The sequence below is a fragment of the Mauremys mutica genome, chromosome 2, assembly GCF_020497125.1.
Source record: "Mauremys mutica isolate MM-2020 ecotype Southern chromosome 2, ASM2049712v1, whole genome shotgun sequence".
NCBI classification, from domain to species: domain Eukaryota; kingdom Metazoa; phylum Chordata; order Testudines; family Geoemydidae; genus Mauremys; species Mauremys mutica.
In genome coordinates this window covers 142418087-142430253 of record NC_059073.1, presented here as the reverse complement: position 1 = coordinate 142430253, position 12167 = coordinate 142418087, and the positions used below count along the sequence as shown (strand labels likewise).

The window sequence follows — 12167 nt, the reverse complement described above, 5'->3', positions numbered from 1 at the left end:
GAGCAATTCCTCCTACAAGAGGTCGAGACTCTGTTGAGCTTGGGTGCCATAGAGGAGTGCCGCACGACATGCGGGGCAGGGGATTCTATTCCCGATATTTTCTCATCCCCAAGGCGAAAGGAGGTCTTCGACCCATATTGGACCTCCGGGAGCTCAACGCGTATGTGCTCAAGCTCAAGTTTCGCATGGTCACCCTGGGGACCATCATTCCCTCCCTGGATCCGGGAGACTGGTTTGCCGCCCTCGATATGAAGGACGCGTACTTCCATATCGCGATTTACCCTCCCCATCGACGCTACCTGCGGTTTGTGGTCAACGGTGCGCACTACCAGTTTGCGGTGCTACCCTTCGGCCTGTCCACCGCTCTGAGGGTCTTCACCAAATTCATGGCAGTAGTTGCTGCGGCCCTCCGCCGTCGTCGCATTCATGTATACCCATATCTCGACGACTGGCTGGTTCGCGGGACATCCTGACAGCTGGTAAAGGACCAGATGTCAGAGATACTATCCCTGTTTCGGTCCCTCGGCCTTCTTATCAATGCCGAGAAGTCCACTCTAGCTCCATCACAGCGGCTGGAGTTCATCGGAGCGGTCCTCGACTCCACTTTGGCCAGGGCCTGCCTCCCACGCTCTCGGCACCAGACGATGGTATCCATCATCCAGGACCTTCTCACCTTTCCCACGACGACGGTTCGGTCCTGCCTGCGCCTCCTGGGCCACATGGCGTCCTGTACGTTCGTCATGGCGTACGCGAGGCTCCGCCTTCGCCCCTTTCAATCTTGGCTGGCGTCGGTATACCGCCCGCACCGCGACTCAATAGACATGGTAGTCACCGTCACAAAGCCGACACTTGCGTCGCTCAGCTGGTGGCTGAACCCGGAGGTCGTGTGTGCGGGAGTCCCGTTCCGTCGTCCTCGCCCATCCGTCACCTTGACCACGGATGCCTCCGCATTGGGATGGGGGGCTCACCTGGGCGACCTTCACCTGGGCGACCTGGTCCCCCCAAGAGCTCGCTCTCCACATCAACATCCGGGAGCTGAGAGCGATCCGCCTAGCGTGTCACACCTTCCGCGCCCGTCTGCAAGGCCGCTGCGTGGCAGTCTTCACAGACAACACGACGGCAATGTTCTACGTGAACAAGCAGGGCGGAGCCCGCTCCTCCCTCCTCTGCACAGAAGCGATGCTCCTGTGAGACTTCTGCGTGACCCACTCCATTCACCTGGAAGCTTCATTTCTTCCAGGAGTGCAGAACACGCTGGCTGACCATCTCAGCAGGTCGTTCCTCTCACATGAGTGGTCTCTTCGCCCGGATGTGGTGCACACAATTTTCCGGAGGTGGGGGTTTCCCCAGATAGACCTGTTTGCCTCCAAGGAGAACAGGAAGTGCCACCAGTTTTGCTCCTATCAGGGTCGCTCGCCAGGCTCCCTGTCGGACGCATTCCTCTGCTCCTGGACGGATCACCTCCTCTATGCCTTCCCTCCGTTCCCGCTCGTACACCGAGTGCTACTGAAGCTTCGGAGGGACAGGGCCCATGTCATACTCGTTGCTCCGGCCTGGCCGAGGCAGCACTGGTACACCCTGCTGCTCGAGCTCTCCGTTCGGGATCCCATGCCCCTCCCGTTATGGCCGGACCTCATCACGCAGGACTTCGGCAGGCTCTGTCACCCGAACCTACAGTCCCTCCATCTTACAGCTTGGTACCTGCGTGGCTGACCCACGCAGAGAGGGACTGTTCGGAGGCAGTGCAGCAAGTCCTGCTAGAGAGCAGAAAGCCTTCCACTCGCTCCACCTACCTTGCGAAATGGAAGCGTTTCGCGCTCTGATGTGATCAACGAGGCCTCAATCCCTTCGTAGTCCCCATCCCTACCATCCTGGACTACCTCTGGTACCTTAAGGAGCAAGGTCTGGCGGTCTCCTCCTTGAAGGTACACCTGGCAGCAGTGTCGGCCTTTCGTCCATCCATGGGAGGTCGGTCCATCTTCTCCAACCAGATGGTCTCCCGCTTTCTTAAAGGCCTGGACCGCTTATACCCGCCGGTACGGCGTCCTTCCCCGACCTGGGATTTAAACCTCGTTCTGGCCAAGCTGATGGGTCCGCCCTTTGAGCCCCTGGCCACGTGCTCTCTGCTCTATCTCTCCTGGAAGACGGCCTTCCTCGTCGCGATTACCTCGGCAAGGCGAGTCTCTGAGCTTCGTGCCCTAACGGTTAGTCCACCGTACACAGTCTTCCACGGAGATAAGGTGCAGCTTCGACCACACCTGGCCTTCCTCCCTAAGGTGGTGTTGGCCTTTCACCTTAATCAGGAGATCTTCCTCCCGGTCTTCTTCCCGAAGCCGCACGCTTCACCTCGTGAGCAACAGCTTCACACCCTGGACGTCCGCAGGGCCCTCGCTTTTTATATCGAGCGGACGAAGCCCTTCCGGCGTTCGACCCAGCTGTTTGTAGCAGTTGCCGACCGCATGAAAGGCGAGCCGGTCTCCTCGCAGCAGATTTCCTCCTGGGTGACGGCATGTATCCGGACATGCCGCCTCACCGCTCACTCGACGAGGGCGCACGCCTCGTCGGCCGCCTTCCTGGCCCATGTCCCCATCCAGGACATCTGTAGAGCGGCCACCTGGTCTTCTGTCCACACCTTCGCTTCCCACTACGCGTTGGTGCAGCAATCCAGAGACGATGCAGCCTTCGGCTCAGCAGTCTTACACTCTGGAAATCTGCTGCGAGGAGACCGGCTCGCCTTTCACTCCGACCCCACCGCCTAGGTAAGGCTTGGGAATCACCTAACTGGAATGCATAGGAGCAATCACTCGAAGAAGAAAAGACGGTTACTCACCGTAGTAACTGTTGTTCTTCGAGATGTGTTGCTCCTATCCATTCCAGACCTGCCCTCCTTCCCCACTGTCGGAGTAGCCGGCAAGAAGGAACTGAGGAGCGGACGGGCCGGCTGGGGTATATATCCAGCGCCATGGCGGTGCCACTCCAGGGTGCGCCCAGCCGGCCCGCCGGAGTTGCTAGGGTAAAAATGTTCCGAAGAGCCGTGCACGCGCGGCGCGCACACCCTAACTGGAATGGATAGGAGCAACACATCTCGAAGAACAACAGTTACTACGGTGAGTAGCCGTCTTTTTTCTGTAAAGTATGGGTAAGCACTGCATGAACTTGCCGGTATCTGCCACCATAGTTGATGGTTGTCTGTTTCTAGTTAATATCCTGATTTTTCAGGTGTTAGTAACTTCAGTTACAGCATATTTATTTAACTTAAAGGATTCTCATATATGAAACTTACGAGAAACTGATTCTGTAGCCTTTTAATGTAATTTTACCATTACTAAGATAAACTCAAGAGGTCTATAGTAAAACCTCATTGATCCAAATGAAATGCGTGGACCTGACCTTAATTCAGCTAAGTCCAAAGTCTGAATAAACAAGGTTATACTGTATATATTCAGTAAAAAAGAAAGACACTGGAATAATGGTAAGATTTAAGCACTTGTGGTAAAATCAATTTAGAAAACTAAAAACAATTTAGAAAACTATATTATGGTCTATGAAAAGCTATTAAGAAAAACAGAAAAGGTAATCTCTGAACAAGAGGATGAACGTCTACCAAGAGAAGATTAATTTGATACTTTCCAGGCACTAAATTGTTACTGTTGGGGATTCTAATTTAATATTGTGTAAGGTGATTATGCTTGGTCAGGCAGAGATAATATTTCAATAGCATCAGAGATGATGGGCCAACACAAGGGATGAAAATAAAATTGGGTGACTTGTTAAAGGTTATTTTCTTTTTGAGAATAAAAAGCAATGGAATCGCCAGATGAGTGAGACTTACAAAACAGCCATATGAATCATTTTGTTAATGTATCTTTATAGGTATGTGAAATAAACTGAAGGCCATATAGTAAGTTGGAAGGGGTTGAGCTGGGGGGGATAGACGGGTTTGTCATGTGAGTTCTCTGACAGGCGTGTCACCGAACTACTTGGAGAATGGAAGGCTTAGTTGAAACATGCTGCCAATTGCTATATTGTACAATAATTCACTACTTGGTATGTGAGCTTTTACTCAGTTTACCGGTTCCCACCCTCTTCTCACTAAAGCTTTCCTGAAGAAGGCTTGATAAGCTGGAAACAGACAATTGAGAAGAAACTGAGTAAATGATTGTCCAACATAACAGGTTTATTCTTTACTAACAAGTGCTATAAGCTTCTTAATCGCTCATGAAGTGTATGTTTGAGAATTATGGTCCTAGTTTTGTAAGACTCACCCATTGATGCACAATCATGTTCCCATTGGCTTATTGGTTAATAAAAGCATGCGAAAGCTACACAAGTAAAATTCATAGCTATTTCCTCAATGTGCAGGAGAAAAGATTATCAGAGTTGAAAATGTTCTCAGGAGAAAATATATACAGTATAAACAAGTGATGTTGTCTAATTGCTTCTTATTGAGGACTCACTGTAGCAAAACAAGTGAACTCCTGAGACAAAGATGTTTTTGCTGAAAAACTGAAATGATTTTGTGAACTTGTTGGAAATGCCCTGGTGTTGGGATACTTTTTGCCCGAAGAAGAGCTTAGAGAATATTCACACCTGCCCACAAACAGCTTTGGCATTAACAGGCAATACTCAGAATGCTCCAATTTTTGTGTGAATGGAGAGCCTAGAAGAAAATCATGTTGGTAAATTTATTAAAAGATCGGCAGTTTAAATTAAACATTTGCTCTTTGATATTGCAAATGAGTACACATGAGTCAGTGGTACTAATCAGTAATGTGGCTCAGAGGAAAGGGTTCACAGCCTGAGCCTGTGAATCTCACATGGAAAGATCCTTCATCACGTGAGAAATCATCACTTTATTGGCTTGGGCCGTGACATGGTCTTGACTGCCAATAACTGTATACCTGACGTTTTGCTTGCTTTGTGATAATAGTTTTCTGATTATATTTTTACTTTAATATTTCAGTCTCCATGTAACTTACTGCATTGCCTGTTACGCTCTGAAAGCCTGACCCATCTCTTATGTTGCTTTCAATGTGAATTGGATCAGGTCCTGAAACATTTTTACACTTCCGTCTGCAGAACAACAGGATATGGACCTGGACATTGAGTTTGATGTACATCTTGGCATCGCACATACCCGATGGGCTACCCATGGTGAGCCCAGTCCCGTCAATAGCCACCCACAGCGCTCAGATAAAAATAATGGTAAGACCCTGCACTGCATGAGCAAGTATTTATTTGTGTGAATGGGGAGAATAATGGCTGTTAGGAATTCAGAGCGATGAATATGCTCTTGCAAATTGCCACTTAATTCAGTACTTCATACTAAAACTCCATTGGTGCAGTGCTGCCTATGCCTCTGTGAGAGCACGTGCTTGGAGGCAGGGTGTAGGAATCATTATTCTGTTTCAAGCCATGATCCTAATCTTGCTCCTTTTGAATGCCACCAGAGTTGCGTCATTGACTTCAATGAGAACAGCACCAAACTATTTTTTGATGATGAATCACTTGCAGTAAGAGGCAGTCGTATTAATTATTTGCATTGTGATAGTGCCTCGGGACTTCAGTAAATAAATAGTGACTGAAAAAGTAAGATCTCAAGGCCTACAGTAATCTCTGTACAGGTATTTTCCCAACCATCATAATAAATGGGATGTTGCTAACAAACGGGTTTTTTTTATAATGTAATTTTCTTTATTTATTTCTCTCTTTTGGCCGTCATTTGGTAAAGGTTGCTTTGTCCTTTGTATTGCTGCAGAAGGCAGCTTGGCTCTTATCTATGCACCAGCTCAAATCTCAAAAATACTTTATGAACTGTGGTGAACCTATAATCGTTAGCATTCTCACTTACAGATGATGATTTGTGGCAGAGCTGGGTAATAACAATATTTACCTCTTACAGAACTTGCCATTCCAAGATCTCAAAGCACTTGACAAAGTATCCCCACTGTACAGGTGGGGAAACTGAGGCACAAGAGGTGACTTGCCCAAGGTCACCTGGCAGGCCAGTGACAGAGCTGGGAATAGAACCCAGGTCTCCTGTTCTCTGTCCTGTGTGTTAAACACACGACCATCCTCCATCCCTGTTAAACTCATCCCGGGTGATTTAAGCGTTGTCAAACGGTGGTTCAGTGAAAACTGATTGGATTAAAAAACAAGCCCAAGATATTTAGAATTCCAGGAGACATTACCCACCAGTTTCTGATGATTTTGAAATAGAACCAATTTTGGCTCTAACCATCTGATTTTTGTATTGTAAAATAAAACAAACCAACCAACTGAGATACAATAATAGCTCGTATAGAAAAGGATTATCGCTAATTGTATATTGTTTAGATGAGCACTGCACATAAAAATGTTACAAGCATATAATAAATATATTCAGTAATCTTCCCGGTTACAAAACTTCTGCAAAACTACTTTGTCCACTCCTTCAAATGTGTTGTGATTCTGAATGCTTGAAACGGAAATAATACAACCATTGACTTTGGAAAATGGTTTGTTCATGTTTAATGTCCACAGCACTAAGACCTGATGTGATTAACATGTATAGTAATTTAGGGTAATGGCACACACGAAGGCTGGCCTAGATTCTCATCTTTTAGATTAGGAGAATTATCTTTATTCTGTATTGCATGCAATGATACTAAGAAAACATTGTCATGGGAATTGGTATTTACTAATACACGGCATATCATCATGGCAGCTGGATGCATTAAATACATTTTTTAAAATTCCATGAAAGTTAAATAAACCACCCTCAAAAGATGACAGATCGGTGAGTTTTCTTTGAAATATTTGCTCTCAACAGGTTATTCAATGGTCTACTTCTAACACAGGCCTATGAGCAAGGCACTTAATATTTCTGTACCTTAAGTTCTCCATCTTTGTAATGCACAATGAGATTTATTGATGGAAAGGCATCGCATAAGTCCTAGATCAGCGGTTCTCAAACTGGGGGTTGATAAGTGCCGGGGGAGGTCGCACACAGAGACTTGCTGTGTGAAAGGGGTCACCAGTAAAAACGTTTGAGAGACAGTGTCCTAGATGGTATTAATGCATACAGCTTAGAACAGTCCTTGCTAACAGAGAGCAATCTGTGCAGGGAAATTGCAGTGAATTATAGAAGCCGTTCACTATTTTGATGCTTCTACTACTGTGTAGATATGCTTCTTAGAATAAAATGCTTCATATGGTGTTTAGGGTATGTAAAATATTCACATATCTTTTAGAATTAACACTTTTTTTTTTATTCTCTAGAATTTATTGTTATCCACAATGGCATTATAACCAACTACAAAGATCTGAGAAAATTTTTGGTGAGTAAAACTAGCTGTGTGTCTAAGCTCTGGGATAAAGTTATAATGGCACCTAGTGCTGGTTAAATCTCAAAGTCCTTGATTAGTTGCCTAAATTTCTTGCTACTGTGGTGTGGAAACCACAGGTGGTAATGGTGCCCAGTGATTTTAACATACGAAGCTGGAGATTCTTCTGAGACAGCTGAAGACTTCATGGCTTTCATGGTGACCATGGGATTATCTCAGGTGGCCATAAACTCAGTTCATATGGCTGCACATGCTTTGATCTGGTTTGTGGGTGGAGAGTAGAAATTGAAGGGATGGAAATTACCCCCCAAGTCTCATGGACTGATCCTACCTTCATGTGTATGAGGTTGGGAATCTTCTCTTTCAGGTTGAAGGATCTGTTCTGATGCTCTGGCCTTTTGGAGGGTAATGGAAATTGCATTGCCAGCTGACCATTCTGCTAACAGGACTCCATAATCCTTTGATCTTTGCTATTGACAGGGTAGCTCCCCCGTGCCCTGTACCCAGTTTCATACATCCAGAGCACCCTGATTTATGGGTAGCGTGAGACAGATTTTACAAGAAAGAAGACTGTTGTGGAGATATTTGTTGTGCATGAGATTGGTTGACAAGACTTATGAATTCTTGTCTGAATTGTTTTTCCTTACTTAGTGAGCTTCTTAAATAGGGGCAGTCTATGCAGTTACTGTTTTTGTGTGTCCTGCAAGACTCTCCTCTGTTGTCTACATTAACAGTGAACAGCCCCATCACATCTCATCTGCAGATCTCCCTTGCATCCACTCTAATTCCATCCCTTACTCTTTTCCTTTAATTTCTCACTCTGCTCTGTCTCCTACCCTTCAAAATACAAGCACGCTTCAGTCTCCCCATCTTAACAAAAAACCTTGAGCCCATCTGCATCTCCAGCCACTTCCCCATCTCTGCCTCTCCCTTTCATCTCTAAGATCATTGAATTTGCTGTGTAAAATCACTGTCTAGAGTTCTTCTCCAGTCCTGTTTCTGCCCCTTGCGCTCCACTGAATCTGTTCCCACCAAAGTGTCTAATGTCGTCATCTCGTGTCTTGATTTACTACATTCTTGTCTCTAGCCTTGACAAATATCCATTCATAATCTGCTCCTATCCATTCAGAATGCTGCTGCTGCCGCCAAGATAATTCTTCTAGCCTGTCACTTTGACCATGTCATCCCTCTACTGCTTCCTCTTTCTCCATCTCATCAGACATAAGCTAATTGTCTTCACTTTCAAGGCCCTTCACTGCTTAGCTCCATCCAACTAGCCTCTTTCATTCACTATCGACTCCCACCTCCGATCGGCCCATGATTCCAGCCTCCATCATCCACTTGTTACATTTTCAAACTAGCACCTTTGTGCTTAAAAGGAGCTCCTTGTAAACATCTGCAAAGCTACCACCCTGTCCTCCTTCAAAACCCTCCATGATGCCTACAGAAAACTTGACAGCAGTTAAGGTGCTGGTGTGCTGAGACCCGCTGCGTATCAGGCTGACCACTGTTGTCTCATTATTTCCTTGTACTCTTCTATCTGTCAGTATCAATGTTTGTCTCTTGTTTTACACTTAGATTGTGAGCTCTTTGGGGGCAGGGACCATCTCTCCTGAGTTTGTACAGTGCGCAACACAATAGGATTCTGGTCCATGGCTAGCGCTTCTAGACATTACAAATAATGAACAATAATAACAACCTGGGGTTTTTTGGTTTGCTTTCAGGAAAGCAAAGGGTATGATTTTGAGTCTGAGACCGACACAGAAACCATTGCCAAGCTTGTCAAGTACATGTACGACAACCGCGAAAGTGACGACATTAGCTTCACCACCTTGGTGGAGAGGGTTATCCAGCAACTGGTAATATATTAATTAATTTTAAAAATTGGTTGATTAAAACTTTTTTTTTAGACCCAGAGGCAATGTTTCTGGTGGTGTCTCACATGAAAATAAAAGCTATGCTAAAATATTTGCAAGTCGGAACCCTGGAATTGCAATACTCAGCTGACTAATGGTTGGTCTAGTCCAATAGGCTGTCTGTATTCCATATTCTTCAGTGAGTAGTGCAAGAAATCCCATAATGGACAATTAAAGAATAACCTGTGCGGAGATGTTTCTTCCAGGCAATCAGTGTTTGGTTTATGTCGTGAAGCGCAAGAATTTATATTCTTATCTACTGCAACTATGGATATTGTTCATGTTTAATCCTGCTAAGCTTGTAGGCCAGATCTACGTTGTAAACTTTTGCTGGCATAGCTTTGTCAGTCAGGAGTGGGACAAGGTATGATCCCTGCCCGACTTAGCAGTGCCAGCAGAAGCCTCTAATGTGGAGGTGCAGCTATGTATGCTTTTATCAGAAAAGTTGGTTGCGCTTGCAGGGATGGTTTTGCTATACTGGTACAAAGCACAACTTTGCTTGTATGGCTGGGTCCTTACTAGCAGTACTTAGCTGGTATAGTATGCCAGTATTCCTGTCCTGATAAAGCGCTTCTAGTGTAGACATGGCTATAGACATGAGATATTGTGGCAATGAGTTCCACAGTTCAAGTATGGATTGTGTGGGGTTTAAAAGGAAAAAAAAAAAAAAGGCACAAGATTATTGGTAGCAAAAGGGCTCTCCACAGTGTGTGTGTTTGCAGTAGTACATATATTTCTTCATTAAGTCACAATCTAAAGCCCTGTCCTAGGAGAGCATCCCTGTTTAGGACAGGATTTAAGCTTGTGCTTGAGTCCCATTGACGTCATTAGGACATACTTAAAGTTAAGCCTGTGTTTCCTTTGCTGAATCTGGACCTAAGGGTGGTTGGTTGTAAAACTCCAGTAATGGAAGAAATGCTGACCTCTTGTGGAAACTTTCTTGAAAAACATGTATGTTTACCTGAGATTTTTTAAATTAATATTATGCACAGTCCTGTGCATAAAAACAGTAGTTTACTTCCTCCTGGTGCTATTTTGTTCTGGAGACAATTAACGTTAATAACCATGGAATGCCAGGAAAATGGCAGCAGCCCGAGGCCATGCACAGATTTTCCATAGTTTGTGTTCCAAGTGGCAAACAATTTTGCGAACAGACGCAGGAGTAGTACGTCAGCTCACACCAATTCAGAATTTTGTAAGAGCTTTTATAGTTGTAGGCAGTTAAGCCTAACCAGGGAGTCTTGTTTTTTAAAAATAACTGGCTTAGAACAAGAGAATTAAGCGGGATAGTTTCAAAACTAGGCACCCGAAATAATCAGCGACCATGAAATATGTGCCACCAGGCAGTTGTTTTGTTGAACAAGAGTGTTCTTATGGGTGAAAGTTGCATGCTGGTGTTTGAAACATGTGGCTGTAAGTGTAGTACAATAATTTGTATATTTCGCCTTTCTTTCCAGGAAGGTGCTTTTGCCCTTGTGTTTAAAAGTGTCCATTACCATGGTCAAGCAGTTGGCACCAGGTAAAGATTGCTATTGTATCTCTCAATAGACAGTATTCCCCTTTTAAGCACAATAAAGCAAAACGTTTTTGGAGGGAGGGATAGCTCAGTGGTTTGAGCATTGGCCTGCTAAACCCAGGGTTGTGAGTTCAATCCTTGAGGGGGCCACTTAGGGATCTAGGGCAAAATCAGTACTTGGTCCTGCTGGTGAAGGCAGGGGGCTGGACTTGATGACTTTTCAAGGTCCCTTCTAGTTCTATGAGATAGGTATATCTCCATATATTAACTCCTTTCCCTTCTTGCTGATGATGGCTTGTGTATAAGTCAGAGGAGAGTTACATAGAGGATGCTCTTGCTGTACTGTGTGAGAATCTAAATTTTCTGTGTTGCATCCTTTTTTCTCCTCTTTCCCCCATCTCAGCACAAAACTCTTCAACAGGCCTCTTTTGGAGAAATACTTCAATACCAGATTTGTGGTCAGAATCTCGCTTATAGTCATGTACAACTGCTCTGAAATAACCTAGGTCTCTTGGCCTTTGGGGCATGCCACGAGGCAAATCTGTTTGTGAAGGCTGCTGTGGAGGTGGGCCTTGGAGAGAGAAGTCAGATTTGTCGGTCGGGGACTTGTTTTTGTAATGTATGGCAGTGGGACCTAAAGCCTTGGAGGGACACCCCTTTTATTTAGTTATTTAGTTATTTATTTTTAATAAATTGGGTTCATTTGATTTTCAAGTGTATCATGCAAGTGCCTTAATAGGACCTCTAAATCCCACACTTAAACTTTCAAAAGCCAGCTAAGAGATTTAGCCACACTATTCCCATTAATTTTAACTAAAGTGTGGCTAAATTCTTAATAAGGTGTGAAAACCTCAATTTTAGTATCTGCCATTACGTACATATAATGGGTAATAACCATTCAAAGCACTGGCTTGAGCATGCAAGTGCAGGATTTCAGTGCTCATGTTAGGGAATCTGCCCCAGTTTTAAGTCTTTGTTGCCTTCATATCCCATTGTCTAGCTCTGTTCCTGGAAAGGGTGAACGCTAAATTTGTATTTTCATTTGGGGAAGGTTAGTGTGTAACTGAGATCAGCATGTTTTCCTATATCTTTCAGCCTCCTTCACTTTCTTCACAATTAATTGGTTAATGAGATTCAATAAAACAAGCTGGATGAGGTTAATTGGTTTAGATACCTTGGTGTCGAACAACAGTCCCTCAGGTTTAAGGCTTCTATGTTGAAGCTCGGTGTATCATTAGTTACAGCTCCATGTTTCGTTTGCAGACGAGGAAGCCCCCTGCTGATTGGAGTTCGAAGTGAACACAAGCTCTCCACTGACCACATTCCAATACTGTACAGAACAGGTAAATTAGAAGTGACTGGTTCTCTTTTAAGTTACATTGTTACACTATTTAAAATTATTATTTTCCA

At 44.8% G+C, this 12167-nt stretch overlaps 1 protein-coding gene across 3 annotated transcripts in view; it reads left to right on the top strand.

Annotated features, from left to right (window-relative positions):
* GFPT1 (glutamine--fructose-6-phosphate transaminase 1) overlaps positions 1-12167 on the top strand; it is a 57861-nt gene that overhangs the window by 25569 nt on the left and 20125 nt on the right. For all 3 annotated transcript variants that reach the window (XM_045005171.1, XM_045005170.1, XM_045005172.1), the window contains exons 4-8: positions 5080-5205; positions 7261-7319; positions 9050-9184; positions 10699-10760; positions 12021-12100. In XM_045005171.1, the coding sequence (XP_044861106.1) occupies positions 5080-5205; positions 7261-7319; positions 9050-9184; positions 10699-10760; positions 12021-12100 (462 nt within the window). The remainder of the gene's footprint in view (positions 1-5079; positions 5206-7260; positions 7320-9049; positions 9185-10698; positions 10761-12020; positions 12101-12167) is intronic.